At 34.0% G+C, this 14,767-nt stretch overlaps 2 protein-coding genes across 5 annotated transcripts in view; one reads left to right on the forward strand and one right to left on the reverse strand.

Moving 5' to 3' along the window:
• ints7 (integrator complex subunit 7) overlaps nt 1–11,456 on the reverse strand; it is a 122,504-nt gene extending 111,048 nt beyond the window's left edge. Inside the window, exons 1-3 of the mRNA NM_173267.1 lie at nt 11,265–11,456; nt 9,406–9,535; nt 3,508–3,654 (exon numbers count right to left, since the gene is read on the reverse strand). Of these exons, the coding sequence (NP_775374.1) occupies nt 3,508–3,654; nt 9,406–9,535; nt 11,265–11,358 (371 nt within the window). The 5' untranslated portion in view covers nt 11,359–11,456. The remainder of the gene's footprint in view (nt 1–3,507; nt 3,655–9,405; nt 9,536–11,264) is intronic.
• Nucleotides 11,457–12,761: 1,305 nt separating this feature from the next.
• dtl (denticleless E3 ubiquitin protein ligase adapter) overlaps nt 12,762–14,767 on the forward strand; it is a 33,092-nt gene continuing 31,086 nt past the window's right edge. For 3 of the 4 annotated variants that reach the window (XR_015517435.1, XM_087296313.1, XM_087296312.1), the window contains exons 1-3: nt 12,771–12,849; nt 12,926–13,051; nt 13,149–13,241. Coding sequence is in view for 2 of the 4 variants with exons in the window: in XM_087296312.1 (XP_087152438.1) it covers nt 12,795–12,849; nt 12,926–13,051; nt 13,149–13,241 (274 nt within the window). In the remaining 2 variants the exon portion in view is untranslated. 4 annotated transcript variants of the gene reach the window in all.

Consider the following 14,767-nt stretch of genomic DNA (forward strand, 5'->3'; position numbering starts at 1 on the left):
TAGCATAGCTTCCCATCACTTTTTATTAACTTGAAACTCCTCAAATACATTTGGGCCCAATGCAAAAGAGTGAGAGTGCTGCTGAGCCATTTCTTGGTCCTCCACCAGTAAAAAAAATAAAACTTCATGTTCTTTGTGGAAGCATTTTACAGTCAGTGGTGTTGCAGATAAAACAAAGTGATACTGTATAATGTGTGCAAAAGTGAAATCAGCAGAGGCAGAGATATTAAACATCTGTCAACATCTTCTATGCATAATCATTCATTTTCTTTTCGGCTTAGTCCCTTTATCAATCTGGGGTTTATCAATCCTCCACAAGCACCAAATCATCAACACAGCCACATTCTACCCCAGCAAGTCAGTTTCAAACATAAAAAAGTAAAAAAAAAAAAAAAAAAAAACTTTGTGTCTTTTTTGTGGCAGGCAGATGACAATATCAGGGCTGTATCTTTTAGTATGATATAGAATACTTTTGTTCTGCCAGATCCCACAGGCAGGGTTTTATTTAGATTTATTTAGCTAATCTTAGTTTTTGGAATTCTGTGCATTGGAAAGAAGTTCTTTCAGAAGAAGAACAGTTTTTTTAAATATTATTTGTTTTTATTCTGTCTATTCAGTGTCCTTTAACAAGAACGGTGGTGGTGGTGGGGTTCATAATATTCACAATGGTATTTTATTAGTTGTTGGTTTAACCATGGATGAGATAATGGCTTCTATGTTATTTTCTAATAACATAATAAAATTTCTTGTCACATCTTCAAAAACAACAACCAATATTGCATATCTATAATTTATATAATGGGTATAATTAAACAATACTTTCACTATAACGTAAATTAGAAGTGTAATAGAAAAAATATATATTTTTGCGCCATTTTGAATTTTACTCGAATACAAATACAAATACTTTTCCCCCCTCAACAAATACAAATACCGGCTGCTCCGCACATCCCTAATATATATATATATATATATATATATATATATATATATATATATATATATATATATATATATATATATATATATATATATATTAGTGCTATCAAAATTAGTGAGTTAACGCATTTGAATACCGTGCTGTCGATTACCTCACCTCGACATGCCATAGGCTGCTTGCAGCTTGATGGACACCTCAAACCACGAATCAGGCGATAGCGATCACCATAAGGTCTAATCATTTCAGCGACGTACTGCCTCATTAATATTAGTCTAGAACTGATACTAGCTACAACTTCAGTCATGGAAAAACACGGAACGTAAACAGAAAGGAGGAGCAGAGAGGAAAAGCCCTGGCCATAAAAGCAGAAAAATGCAGCAAAATCACAACTAGGTTTGCGACCAAGGGAGCAGGTTGGTCAGAATACAGCACATTTACAGTTGAAGTCAGAATTATTAGCACGCCTGAATTATTAGCTCCCCTGAATTATCAGCTCCTGCTTTTTTTTTTTTTTGCTTTTTTTTTCTGTTGAACGGAAAGAAGATTTTTACAACACATTTCTAAACATAATAGTTTTAATAACTCATCTCTAATAACATATTTATTTTATCTTTGCCATGATGAGAGTAAATAATATTAGACTACATATTTTTCAAGACACTTCTATACAGCTTAAAGTGACATTTAATGGCTTAACTAGGGTAATTAGGTTAACTAGGCAGGTTAGGGTAATTAGCCAAGTTATTGTATACTGATGGTTTGTTCTGTAGACTATCGGAAACAATTATAGCTTAAAGGGCTAATAATTTTGACCTTAAAATGGCTTTAAAAAAATTAATAACTGCTTTTATTCTAGCCGAAATAAAACAAATAAGACTTTCTCCAGAAGAAAAAAAATATTATCTGACATACTGTGAACATTTCTTTGCTCTGTTAAACAACATTTGGGAAATATTTTAATAAGAAAAAAATTCAAAGGGGGGCTAATAATTCTGACTTCAACTGTATATAATCATTTGGCAGATTTCTGGGAGATTATCATTCATTTGTGGCCATCCTGGAGTCTCTGTGCATTTGCGAATGCTCCAGCAACTTCCAGGAGACTTGGGATGTCTGGACTGGACTATCTTAGAAACTGGATGAATGTAAAGGAGGACTAAGAAAATTTGTTTCTGCTTTATAATTAATGTTCTCAACTCACAGCAATACAACTTTACAATGAGTACAATTGCTTGTATTCAATACTTTATTGTTATTATAATTTTCCAATTTCCATATCTGCAATGCCTATTTTGGCATTTTTTGCAGTGCACTTAGAATCTAACATGGAAATAATTTTTGTTTGTTATTGGCATTTTGAAATTCAAATAGCATTAACATGCTTGTGTTTTTATTTCTGTAATAATTATGGCTGTCAAGCCAGGATCTTGATGGTTTATTGTGGGTATGTTTTTTACATGAAGAAATCTGTGTTACAAGTTAAACAAAAATTCTAATAAACAATTATATTTTGAATTTAAATAGTTTTTGTCTTGCGTTTACATTAATTTTACATTTGAATAGCCAAAATTAAAAGTTTCAGTCTTTTAAATGTGATTAATCGCGATTAATTTTCAAAAAAAAGTGCAATTAATTAATTAATTTTTTTAATAGATTGACAGCACTAATATATATATATATATATATATATATATATATATATATATATATATATATATATATATATATATATATATATATATATATATACATATATATACTTACATGTGTTATGTTATGTGTTATGCTAATATTTTTTAAAATGCTATATAAAAATGCTTTTTTCATAGTCATATTTGAGAGTGCATTTACATACATACATAATGAATAGACACACAGTGTGCGCAAAGTTATATTTACAGGAAATATGTGTATATATAACATTATTATAAAAACAAACATATATGTAAATATTTTTTCATATTTATTTAAAAATGTCTTTTATAGTTATGTTAATGTGTGTGTTGGCATATATACAGTTGAAGTCAGAATTATTAGCCTCCTTGAATTATTAGCCCTGGTTTATTTTTTCCCCTAATTTCGGTTTAACGGAGAGCAGATTTTTTTTTAGCGCCCCTGTTTATTTTTTTCCCCAATTTCTTTTTAATGGAGAGAAGATTGTTTCAGCACATTTCTAAACATAATAGTTTAAATAACTAATTTCTAATAAATTATTTATTTTATCTTTGCCATGATGACAGGAAATAATATTTTACTAAATATTTTTCAAGAAACTTTTATACAGCTTAAAGTGACATTTAAAGGCTTAACTAGGTTTATTAGGTTAACTTAAAATGGTTTAAAAAATAAAACTACTCATTCTAGCTGATATAAAACTAATAAGGCTTTCTCCAGAAGAACATATATTATCAGACATATTGTGAAAATGTCCTGTCTCTGTTAAACATCATTTGGGAACTATTTAAAAAAAAAAAGAGAAAATTTAAAGGCTAATGATTCTGACTTCAACTGTACATTATAAACATTCACACAGTGTGCACAGTGTGCATATATATATATGGAAGTACCTGAGGGTGATTGCTCGGGCCACAGGGTCATTGCTGTGGATGACAGAAAACACTCTTTTGACAAACTCATCCACATTCAGGATCTTCTCCAAGTGTTTTTCACTCAGCTGCGTGACCTTCAGCACACACAGCCGCAGGAAATTGTTGCTGATTTGGGGAGGGAGTGGGAAGGATTCAGGGAAAATGGGGAAAAAAAAGAAAAAATAAATAAAAGGGAAAAATAAATAAATAAATTAACAAATAAATAAACTGGGATATTTCTGTTAGGCTTAAATTACTGCTTTCTTGTTAAAGTACTGCAATGATTTCCAAATTATTAACACATATTTTTTGTAATAAAACAAAAACAAATATCATTAGCCGCTTTTCCACCATCATGCCGAACCGTTCTAAGAACACTTTGGTACGGTTACGGTTGTTTCTCCACTGAGCCTGGAACGGCGCGGCACAATTACAAACCGTTTCGGCACGAAATTCTCGGCACGGTCAGACAACCATGCTGAACTGTGCCGACAGATTCTGTGTGTTGACGTTGCCAAGCTACCACAGCTGGCTCAGCGGAACCATGCTAGTCATCAGACATCCACAAGTAAAGAACACTACATTTAATATAAAAAATTATCCAGGTCTAAACGATACAGTTTGAAAAGGGTTTTAAAACCATAGAGCACTCTCTGGCAGAGAAGTGAATAACTCATCACATTCTCATGAAGATATTTTATTTATTAAAGTTATTATTTCATTGACTTGTATACAATTACCCATGTATAATATAATTACTAATGCTTCATCTATAATTTTAAAAATAATAAAATAGCCTATTGTTTTATTCATGGCTAGAGTTTGATTAATTTGATTAAAATCCTGGGCAATGAGACCTTTAATTCGCCAGACTGAGTGTGTGTTTATTGCATGCAGCGCTGTATTTGATAGCACAAAACTCTCTGAGAGAACTTTACCAGTGACTACATGCACCGCTGAATAACTTTTTTGTTTTTTGAAAGACTTTCATTGAGTAGGCTGATTTATACTTCTGCGTCAAACGCCGCATACGCAAACGTATGCATAGCCCTTCGCCGTGGCCGTCGCCGTCACTGAAATGCACCTCTCAAAAAATGTAACTACACGTCGCAGCAAGCGAGCGATTGTTTACAAGTGTGGAGTCCCTTGAAGGAGCTTCGGATGGAAAGTTTCGTTCTGTGTTTACCTCATAGTTAAAGTTGATGCACGTCCGCCGGTTCCTGCCTCAAAATGAGCGAGTTTGAGTCACTTGTACTTCCAGGAAGTTTTCAGGAAACGCAAAAAAGCAGCGAAGAAACTCGACACAGAGGAAGATTTACACCTCAATGCCAACTAGCGTTTCGGAAGCGTTAATGCAGACCAACAGAGACAGCGCGCAGAAGTATAAATGCACAGCCACGCGCGTTGCCTGCGCCGTGGGTTACGCCGGTCACTTGACGCAGAAGTATAAATCAGGCTTTAAAGTGAATAAAGACACACTTAACATCATCGATGTCCAAATTACACAACAACATCGCTATATCCATGAAATACACAAACTTGCAGACTCTTTGAACAACGAGGAAATAACTGGACTTTTAATTCAAAGCCCAGACGGCTTGTTCATTTATTACCAGCAAGACTACGAAGGAGGGTTACGGCGTGTTGTAATGTCGGCCGTCCACGTCTTCGGTAAAGACAAATCTTCCTTTAGTTGTTTTTGGACTTTGCTTGAAAGCTTTACAGAGTGGCACTGTAGCTGTACAAGGTACTTGTATGATTTATATTATAGCCTAAATAACCACCAATAAACTAGTTAAATAAATTAATTAATTAAAAAAATATATGGATTCTTGAATGTCGGTATTGCTTTTGCTCAAAAAATATCACTAGGTTTTGACAAATGTTTTATAAAAATAAAATGGGCTTTTTTCATAATTTCAGCTATGGGCCATTATGTGATTCAGGTATACATAAGTTTGACATTTATGGGGGCATGTAACATGTTTCTGTGTTTTCGTTTTTTTGTTCTCTGTGATCTTTAATATATACTGGGCAGCTGTGCAAAATATTTTCTAAAACATCAAGCAGGAATTTATTTATCTAGGAATTTATCTTGTTAGTTAAAGGGCCATGAAACCCCCTCGTTTCAGCAGGGTGTTTTCACACCTCTACTTTGGAAAAAGTCAGAAAAGTGGGCGTGTCCAGCTCTGTTTAGGGGGGAGTGTCGGAGGAACTAAAGTGGGATGGTGTGGGAGTGTCTATTTGTGCACGCGCGAGTTTCAGAGTCAAAATACACACACACACAGACAGGAGAAAGTGATGGTGTTTAACCTACATGGACATCTGTAGTCGAATTATTTGCCAAATTATTAAATGGTGGACTTTAACTGCAGTTTGGCTCTTTCATTCAGGGAATTCATTCATGCCTCTCGCGACAAACGAGATATTTGATTCGAGGAACTGATCTAAGCGTGTATTTTTCATGCAATGTTTGATACCGCACGACGAATGAGAGAAAAAAAAACCTCCGCATTTCCCGGAAACTTAGATGCACACGGCAGGTAGTGTCAGAAAGCCGCGTGTGTTATTCCGGTCACAAAATGCGGTGCTAACATTTCAGCACTCAGTGCAATAGTTAACTTAATTCGATACGAACAAACTGAATAAAAAAAGAGCACTGTTCGCTCACTTACCAAATCTGTAGAGACAGGACAATCACCAGCAACTAGAGCCGCGTCTATATGGAGAGAATACTACAAGCGAATCCAGATTTCAGCGTTTGCAGATGAGAACAGCTCTCAGGTAAACAATGTTCCTCCTTAGTCACGTAAGTTATTGTTGTCGAGCGTCGCGTACACTGTAATCCACAAGTGATCCAGATAAGCTCTCACAGAGAGAAAATGAAAACGATACTTAATGGCAGCAAACTATAAAAGCAACACTTCACGCTTGTTTTGCCAACACAACGTGGCGTCTTTGTGGTGTAAGCACGGTGACACAAAGGAATATTAATGAAGTTGCACAGTAGAGCGCGCTGATTGGTTTGAACCAAGCCTTACTCATGCATTAATGTATCACACTGTAAGACGTAATAAGACTCACTCTGGCACAGACGCCCAGTCTGCACGCTGGAATACACGCTATTATGTCATGACCGTGACGCAGCTTCAAAAATTCGTTTCAAACAGGAAGTACAAATTTGCTTGAAATAACGCAAAAACAACCAATTTACACTTTTTAGTGAAATATAGGTGTCCTAATAGTGTTTTTAGCAGTGTGGGACACATATACGACTGTCAACAGCTCAAAAAATGTGTTTTGGTGTTTCGTGACCCTTTAATTATTAAGACAAAAAAAAATTAAATTACAATGATAAAATTATAAAAATACAAAGATAAAAGAGCAGCGTTTTGCTAAATATTATAGTTCTTTTTATGCTTCATATCCTGCTATATATGTTTTGTTTAATATTTGTTTTTAATTTTACCTGCTACATTCGTTATTTAATGTTTGAATACTGAAACAAATTACAGCCATTGCTTAAAGGGTTATATTTCACCATCAAAATGTAGTATATATTATATCAATATCAAATTTTGATATAAAACCGCTGTGTAATTTAATTGATTGTTAAAAATGAAATAATTTAAGTGCTATTTTTTTTTATTAGAGAAAGTGCCATCCCAATTTGACAAGGCCTGTCCAAAAATATATTTCTGCCACTATAAATAGCCTACACTATTATTGTTGCCTTATCATTGTTTAATTTTGTTATGTTCAGAGATTTTAAATATATAATTTATTTCCCCTCCAATCATGTTCAATTATCACGATTAGGGGTGTAACGATACACTCAGCTCACGATACGATGTGTATCACGATATAATGTTCACGATTCGATATGTATCACGATATTTGGAATAAAAATTGAAAATTTAACTGAAACGCAAATTTTACCAAGTAAACTATTTTTTTATGTATTTCTTTTGTTTCTACTTGTTAAACTGAACCTTCTTTTAGAAAATATATTAAACAGGCCTGTCTCTGAAAAATAAAACAATTTAAAAACTTCTTAAAAAATATTATTGAAATGACAGAGACAAAATTAAGGAACAATTAAACTAAAGGTGCAAAAAAATAAGCTTTTTTTCTCATCAATTGAATTTAACAGTAAGAGCTTAAGGCTTTGCTTGGTCACTTGCGTTTTTTGTGTGTGCAAAAAAAATCCACATTTTCAGGTAATCAGCAGTTCTATAAGATAATCCTGAACCTATGTGTATCTGTCTGAGAGGTTTTTATGGATGGCTGTCTTCATGTTGGGCATGATGAGTGACAGGGTGGCCGTCTTTTCATCACACAGGACAGTCGAGCCTTTTCAGCAGTTTAGGCAGGTTTACTATTTCTTCGGCGTCACTGATGTCGGCGTTATCAAGTGTATCATGTTGACGTGCATTTTTGTGTACCTCTGTACTCAAAAGGGTTAATGCTCGTCGTAATCATAACTCTAAAATGCGATATGATTGTTTAAATAATGTGTACGTTTTCGGTTTCATTTCCACTGCTAAGTGCTGTTCACACACGCGGCTCCTGAACGATCACTCTGTTCCACAAACTGAATGTTGTTTACTACTTTATTAGTCACAACCTGCAGGTTCTGTTCACTGAAGCAGACGCGCGCGTATGGCAAGCCGTTTTAACATTTAAACCTTTGTTCTGACTATCCATAAATATATTTAATTCATATTTAATTAAATTCATTTAGAGATATCTCTAATTATATTTTGACTAGTCGAATTATAATTATGACTAGTCAAAATATAATTAGAGATATCTCTAAATATATTTATGAATAGTCAGATCAAAGGTTTAAATGCTAAAACGGCTTGCCATACGCGCGCGTCTATCATAGTCCGCCCTCTGTAGTAACAGCTCACGTCATGTGTGATTTTGCGGCCGCCAATACATCATTATATGAAGACAGAATGATATTTTAGGGTGAATTGTACCTTATAAATACAGTATGTGACTCTTTCAACACCATTAGGAGGTATCCATGTCGCTGTGCAAAGTATGTAAATCACTGTGAAGACTTTAAAACTTAGGATGTTTGACCCAGTATGCGTGTCAAAAAGCGGACGAGTCTAAAGCAATGACTGTACAACCGAAATGTTGCCAGACGTCTGATTTTGAGAGGATGGGCCATCCTCTATATCAGCTCCACTCATCTTGGTCTGCTAACATTACTGCTGCTGCAATCTGAACTCACGTGCGACAGCAGGTGGAACGTAGCTCACGTGCAAACAGCTCAACTAATAAGAGAAAACGGACGTCATATCGTAATCAAATCGTCATAACACCACGATGCATAGAGACATTTTTGCATTGCAATAAATCGTACAACGATAAATCGTTACATCCCTAATCACGATATATTTTGGTAATTTTCCCCCTAAATAAAATTTAGCCAGATCCGCACAACATACCTCTAAATAAATAAGGGTGCTGACGTATGTAGCCTACCTATATTTAGCAACCCTATTTAATAGAGCGGCATAACAGTGCTAGTCACATGGTTGCTTTCACTTTTATGAACATGAAAAAAACTAGTTTCGGCTATTATTTAAATTTAATTGAACAAAGGGAGCTGTTTACATTGCGTTAACCAAGGCAACTACTGATGCGGTTTGTGTAATGTTTTTAAAGAGCTTTGTCGCAGCAGGACAGTGGAAAATGAAACCGTATCCGTCCTGTCTGGCCTGGTTTGGCACGGAATGGAACGGTTCTGCTTAAAGAACGATTCAGCACGATAGTGGAAAAGCAGCTATTGACAATTTTGTTACCATATCTAAACTATTAAACATGACATAATTCGTATGTATTTATATGTGCAATTACCCAAGTCTGAAGATATCTGCCAGCTTCAGGAAGGCAGAGTTGATGAGGATGGGGAACGGGTATTTCTGGAAGAGTTTGGGAAAAAGGACCACGGCTTCACACTGCTCGCCCAGTTTACAAGACCGTAAACCTGGAGCAAAGACAAAATCAGAAGTGTGTGAGTAAAAGGAATGATTCACGCTCAAATATGTATGTTTTTTATTCATACTCTGTAAAAATGTTGGGTTCCACAATAGCATGAATGGATTAAGTTATATTATTAGATTTTACAAATTTTAGTTGATTGAATCTAAAACAACTAAGTGTTCCCAAAATAAAACTTAACAATTGTGTTGTTTCTGTTAATTTTAAATAAATGAACAAACAGCATACATTTGTCAAGTTACTCTATAACGATGGTTTGTTTTGTAGACTATCGGAAAAATATATAGCTTAAAGGGCCTAGTAATTTTTACCTTAAAATGTTTCTTAAAAATATAAAAACTGCTTTTATTCTTACTGAAATAAAACAAATAAGACTTTCTCAAAAAGAAAAAAATATATTATCAGACATACTGTGAAAGTTTTCTTGCTCTGTTAAACACTATTCTGGAAAAAAAAAAATAACAATTCAAATGGGGGCTATTAATGCTGACTTCAACTGTATTGCTTTTTTAGTGTCACATCCTTTGTTTGTTTTCTAAACCCATTTCAGTTTTATTACTCTGTCGAACACTAAAGAAGATATTTTAAAACCTGAACCACACTGTTCCAGTTACTATGACCATTTATGTGAAGCTGCTTTGACACAATGTACATTGTAAAAGCGCTATACAAATAAAGCTGAATTGAATTGAATTGAATATTTTGAAAAAAGCTGTAAACCTGTAACTATTGACCTACATTTGTTGTCCTACTGTGGAAGTCAAAGGTTACTGATTTTGAACATTGTTCAAAGTATCTTCTTTTGTGTTTGCAGCATGCTTTTTTATATAATTTAAGCACTTTTCAGATGCACATTTTTTGAATGCATGTGTATGTAAATGTGTGGCATATTACACATTTACATACACACACATGCTTTATTACATTTTATCAGATTCTATTCATAAGATTTTTTTTTATATGAATGTCATTTACTTAAATCTTAGATGTATCTAATTTCATCTTATACTCAAGGAGTGCAGACAAAATAAGATAGAAGGCAGATCATGCTACAGGCTTATGTACAGACCCCAGATTTTCATTTTATGCACAAGCAATGAGAGTTATTATACTTTTATTTAAACAGTAATTTTCACTGTTATTACCCGTTTAATAAGACAGGTAAAGTTGGTTTTATATTCGTACATTTGTTCATTGACAACTTGTGACACGCTCCCTATAGCGTTTACCATGGTACTTTGAATATTCAGTATAAAATCACATGTAAGTGTGACTTCAAAACAACATAAGCACAATTTTTTGACTGTAAACAATGTTGTACGTTCAGTAAGATCAATGATTATGAAAGCAATGCAATTACTTTCCAAGCACTTCATCCATAATCTAAGCACTTTTTAGACCTTAGTAGTTTAAAATTAAAGCATTTTATCACCCGTGTGGCGTGTGCAAAGAAGAAGAAACTCATAAAAGTCAAACTACTTGACGGTTGCGTAAATTCTGGATCTTTCCATAACATATGTTACATCCCTAAAACATTCTGTAAAAATGAAAACAAAGCACAGTATAGACTAAAGTACAGTAGTAGCCTACATAATAAAATTATAGAAGAGCTTTTTCATGCGAACAGATACAATGTATGATATTCAACATTAAAATAGCACACACACACACTGCATCAAAAAACAAATACACGTGTGTTGTTTATAAAGAGCCACCTTTATCGAGCTCCATCAGCGCTGAATTGGCGTCCAGCTCCTGCTCGCCGTATGCCGCCTCCGAAAGAAACGAACGCGCTGCTGAAAGCGACATTGTTTATTATTAGACTGCAAAAAATGTAACCCGATAGACTGCTCTCGGATTTAACACTTTATTTGTTTTATCAGATGGAGATTTTGTGCATTAAGTTTGAAGTGTGACCCGGTTGTAAAGCAGGTCACGTGACGCACAACGCCAGTTTCGTCGTCGGGTTTCCGTTGCGCTACAAGGAACGCTAGAAGCGAAAGCGACCCAAAGAGGTGACCAAAGAAGGCGGGGCTTATGAGTCGGCATTTACCCTGATTAGTCTAAACCTCTGCTCAGCTTTTAGGCTCTTCATGCTATCATAATTTTTATTTAATCATTTGCAAAATTATATATATATATATATATATATATATATATATATATATATATATATATATATATATATATATATATATATATATATATATATATATATATATATATATATATATATATATATATATATATATATATATATATATATATATATATATATATATATATATTGCTTGCTATCAGAACAAAATCCAAAGGATCCCAGAGATCACTTTAAAATGATCAATAGTATACACAGTCATAAAAATTATCACAAACACATACAAATAACATATCATTAGACTGAAAGGGAAAATATTAATAATTATAATATTAATAATAATAAAATTATGATAATAACAAAATTACTAAATTAAACAAACTAAATTAAACAAATGAATGAAATTACAATGACACTTAAACAAATAACCAAAAGGAAAGCAACTAAACTTAAGCATCTCCTACATCTGTATAATATTTCAGGAATTTTAGGGTTTTTTATTCTTAATAAGATTAAGTTTTTGTGTTTCTGTGGCGTTTACATGTTCTTCCAGTGTTTGCGTGGGTTAAAAAAATATATGCTGTAGGTGAACTGGGTAGGCTAAATTTTGTGTGTGTGTGTGTGTGTGTGTGTGTGTGTGTGTGTGTGTGTGTGTGTGTGTGTGTGTGTGTGTGTGTGTTTGTGTGTGTGTGTGAATGAGTGTGTATGGATGTTTACCACTTATGGGTTGCAGCTGGAAGGGCATCCGCTGCGTAAAACCATATTCCGCAGTGGCAACTCCAAAACAATAAAGGTACTAAGCCAAAAAGGAAATAAATGAAATAATGAATATATATATATATATATATATATATATATATATATATATATATATATATATATATATATATATATATATATATATATATATATATATATATATATATATGTTAATGTTAATGTTAACCCGGATTTTTTTGGGGCCACATGGCGCCTCTAGTGTTCGCAGCCATTCCACTCCGCTCGCAGTGGCTTAACACTTCCTGTTTCCTGACGTGTCGACCAATTAGAACACTGTTCGTCCATCTCGCGGGGAATTCGTCTTCAGCGCTTTTTCATTGTTCGCGGGAAACTTACCACTTCTGAACGCGACTTGCATCCTGCAGCGATGACTCTTTTTCACCATGTTGTTGATCGAGGGGCTAAAAAAAGAGGACGAAATGGTGAGTTTGCTGAATATACGTTAACCTAAACCAGCGTTATTACACTATTTACACTGAAATACTTTGTAATAATCAGGTGAGCAGCGGCTGTTTCCTCTGTCGTCTCTGCTGGACGGCTATGAATGCGCTCGGCGGGATGAACACATCTCTTATGGAGCCTCCGCTGCTGCCGTGCCGCCATTCGGATGCACATTTTCCTCCGGTAAACATTTATTTCTGCATTCACAATGAGTTCGAAGTCAGTAGTACAGAATTGTGCAAAGACATTATGTTTGTGCTGGTTTGTTTTCTATGTTTAGCTCATGGACAACAAAACTGTCTTGCTGTAGCCAACGAAGAAGGGTTTGTGACCATCTTCAACACTGGAGAAAAACAAAGCTCTGTTCTGAAAGGTTGGCTTCAAGTTTACCTGGAAATATTTTAAAGGTTTAAACTAGTTCGCTTTTGGAAAACCCTATTTCCTATTGGCGTCAAATATAAAATGGGTTGACCGAAATCTCAACAAAAAGTGCAATAAAGCTTTGTGTTTCCCCTGTTAGGAAAATAAAATAGAAAAACATTTTTTTTTGTCATACTGTCATAATTTTTTAAAATCTTGTTTCGGAAATGTCATTCATTGTAACCACACCAAAAAAGTTAATAACTATTTCTTAGCCACATATTTTAAACAATGTGTCAAAAATGGGAATAAATCTAGAATTTAAGTGTTTTACAAATGTTAATAAATATATAATATGCAAAAATCAAAGTGTTATGCAAACAAAAATGGCAGTATGGAAAATGTGCAGGTATTTTATTGCAAATCAAAATGTGGCTGACCTGCCAAACCGACAGCAAACTGGGCAACACATCACTTGTTTTTTTTGTACCCACATAAATGTAGGTTTCCAAGAGGTTAGAAACATGTTTTCGTTTAGCCTCATAATTTGATGTTGCTATCTTGTTACCAGGTTATGGAAAAAAAGTATGTGCTCAGAACGTCTAATCACTTAAAAGGAACATGTAACATGGTGTTTATGACATCACAGAAGAGGTAACATTAAAAGGCTTAAAAGCAGAAACTTGATTCTTAGGCTGCCTTTGCATGCAATTGACAAATGGTCTCAGCCAAATTAAACCTTAGTGACATGAAAGCCCGATCGGGCAAGTTATGATCCTGTCTACTGTTCTGAATGTCTCTTATACTGACCAGGGCCATCTGGCAGTCCTTATTGTTAAGCCCTGAAATATTTATTTTTGGTAAAGTTGATTTTTCTATTCAGAGTTTATCCTGCTTAACCTAAATTCAAAATAAAAATTATTTGCAATCAATTCTAAATAAGGAAATGATATTAGCAGCCAATGAGCCAATTTTGAGTTCTTAAGTCTGAATTGGGAGATATTGCCTCACAATATTCACAAATAAAGTTAGAATTCTGAGAAAATGTTGCAATTACCTTTTTTAAAAATATTTTTTTATCAGTAGCAGGAACATGCTTCCTCAGATTTCAGATGATCACTTTTTTTTTTAAATTAATGGTTGCATTTTAGCTGACTACAGTTGTACAGCACACATCACTTGCATCACATTATATATTCAAATGAATTTTTTTATTCAATCATATCTTTAAATATATGATTAACATTCTGATTGAAAGTGCTAATTTGTAGACAGTTCCTTACATAAATGATGACGTTACAACCTTCCATAGCTATTGACCTTATTCTAAAATGCGGAAGTGCGCCTGTTTTCACGATTGTCTTAGAACTTTCGATTCAGTCGCCTATGGGAGAAATGACTAGGAATAATAAACGGCAGAAAACGGTCAAACTACTTGCTCTAAAAACAAATGTTTGCATGACTATACAGACCAAGTAGAATAATATAATAAGAAAATATCAAATTGCAACATCAAGCAGCGTAATAAGCAGTTTTTAA

This window comes from Danio rerio, chromosome 20 (assembly GCF_052040795.2).
Source record: "Danio rerio strain M-AB ecotype USA chromosome 20, GRCz13ab, whole genome shotgun sequence".
In the NCBI taxonomy this organism is placed as follows: domain Eukaryota; kingdom Metazoa; phylum Chordata; class Actinopteri; order Cypriniformes; family Danionidae; genus Danio; species Danio rerio.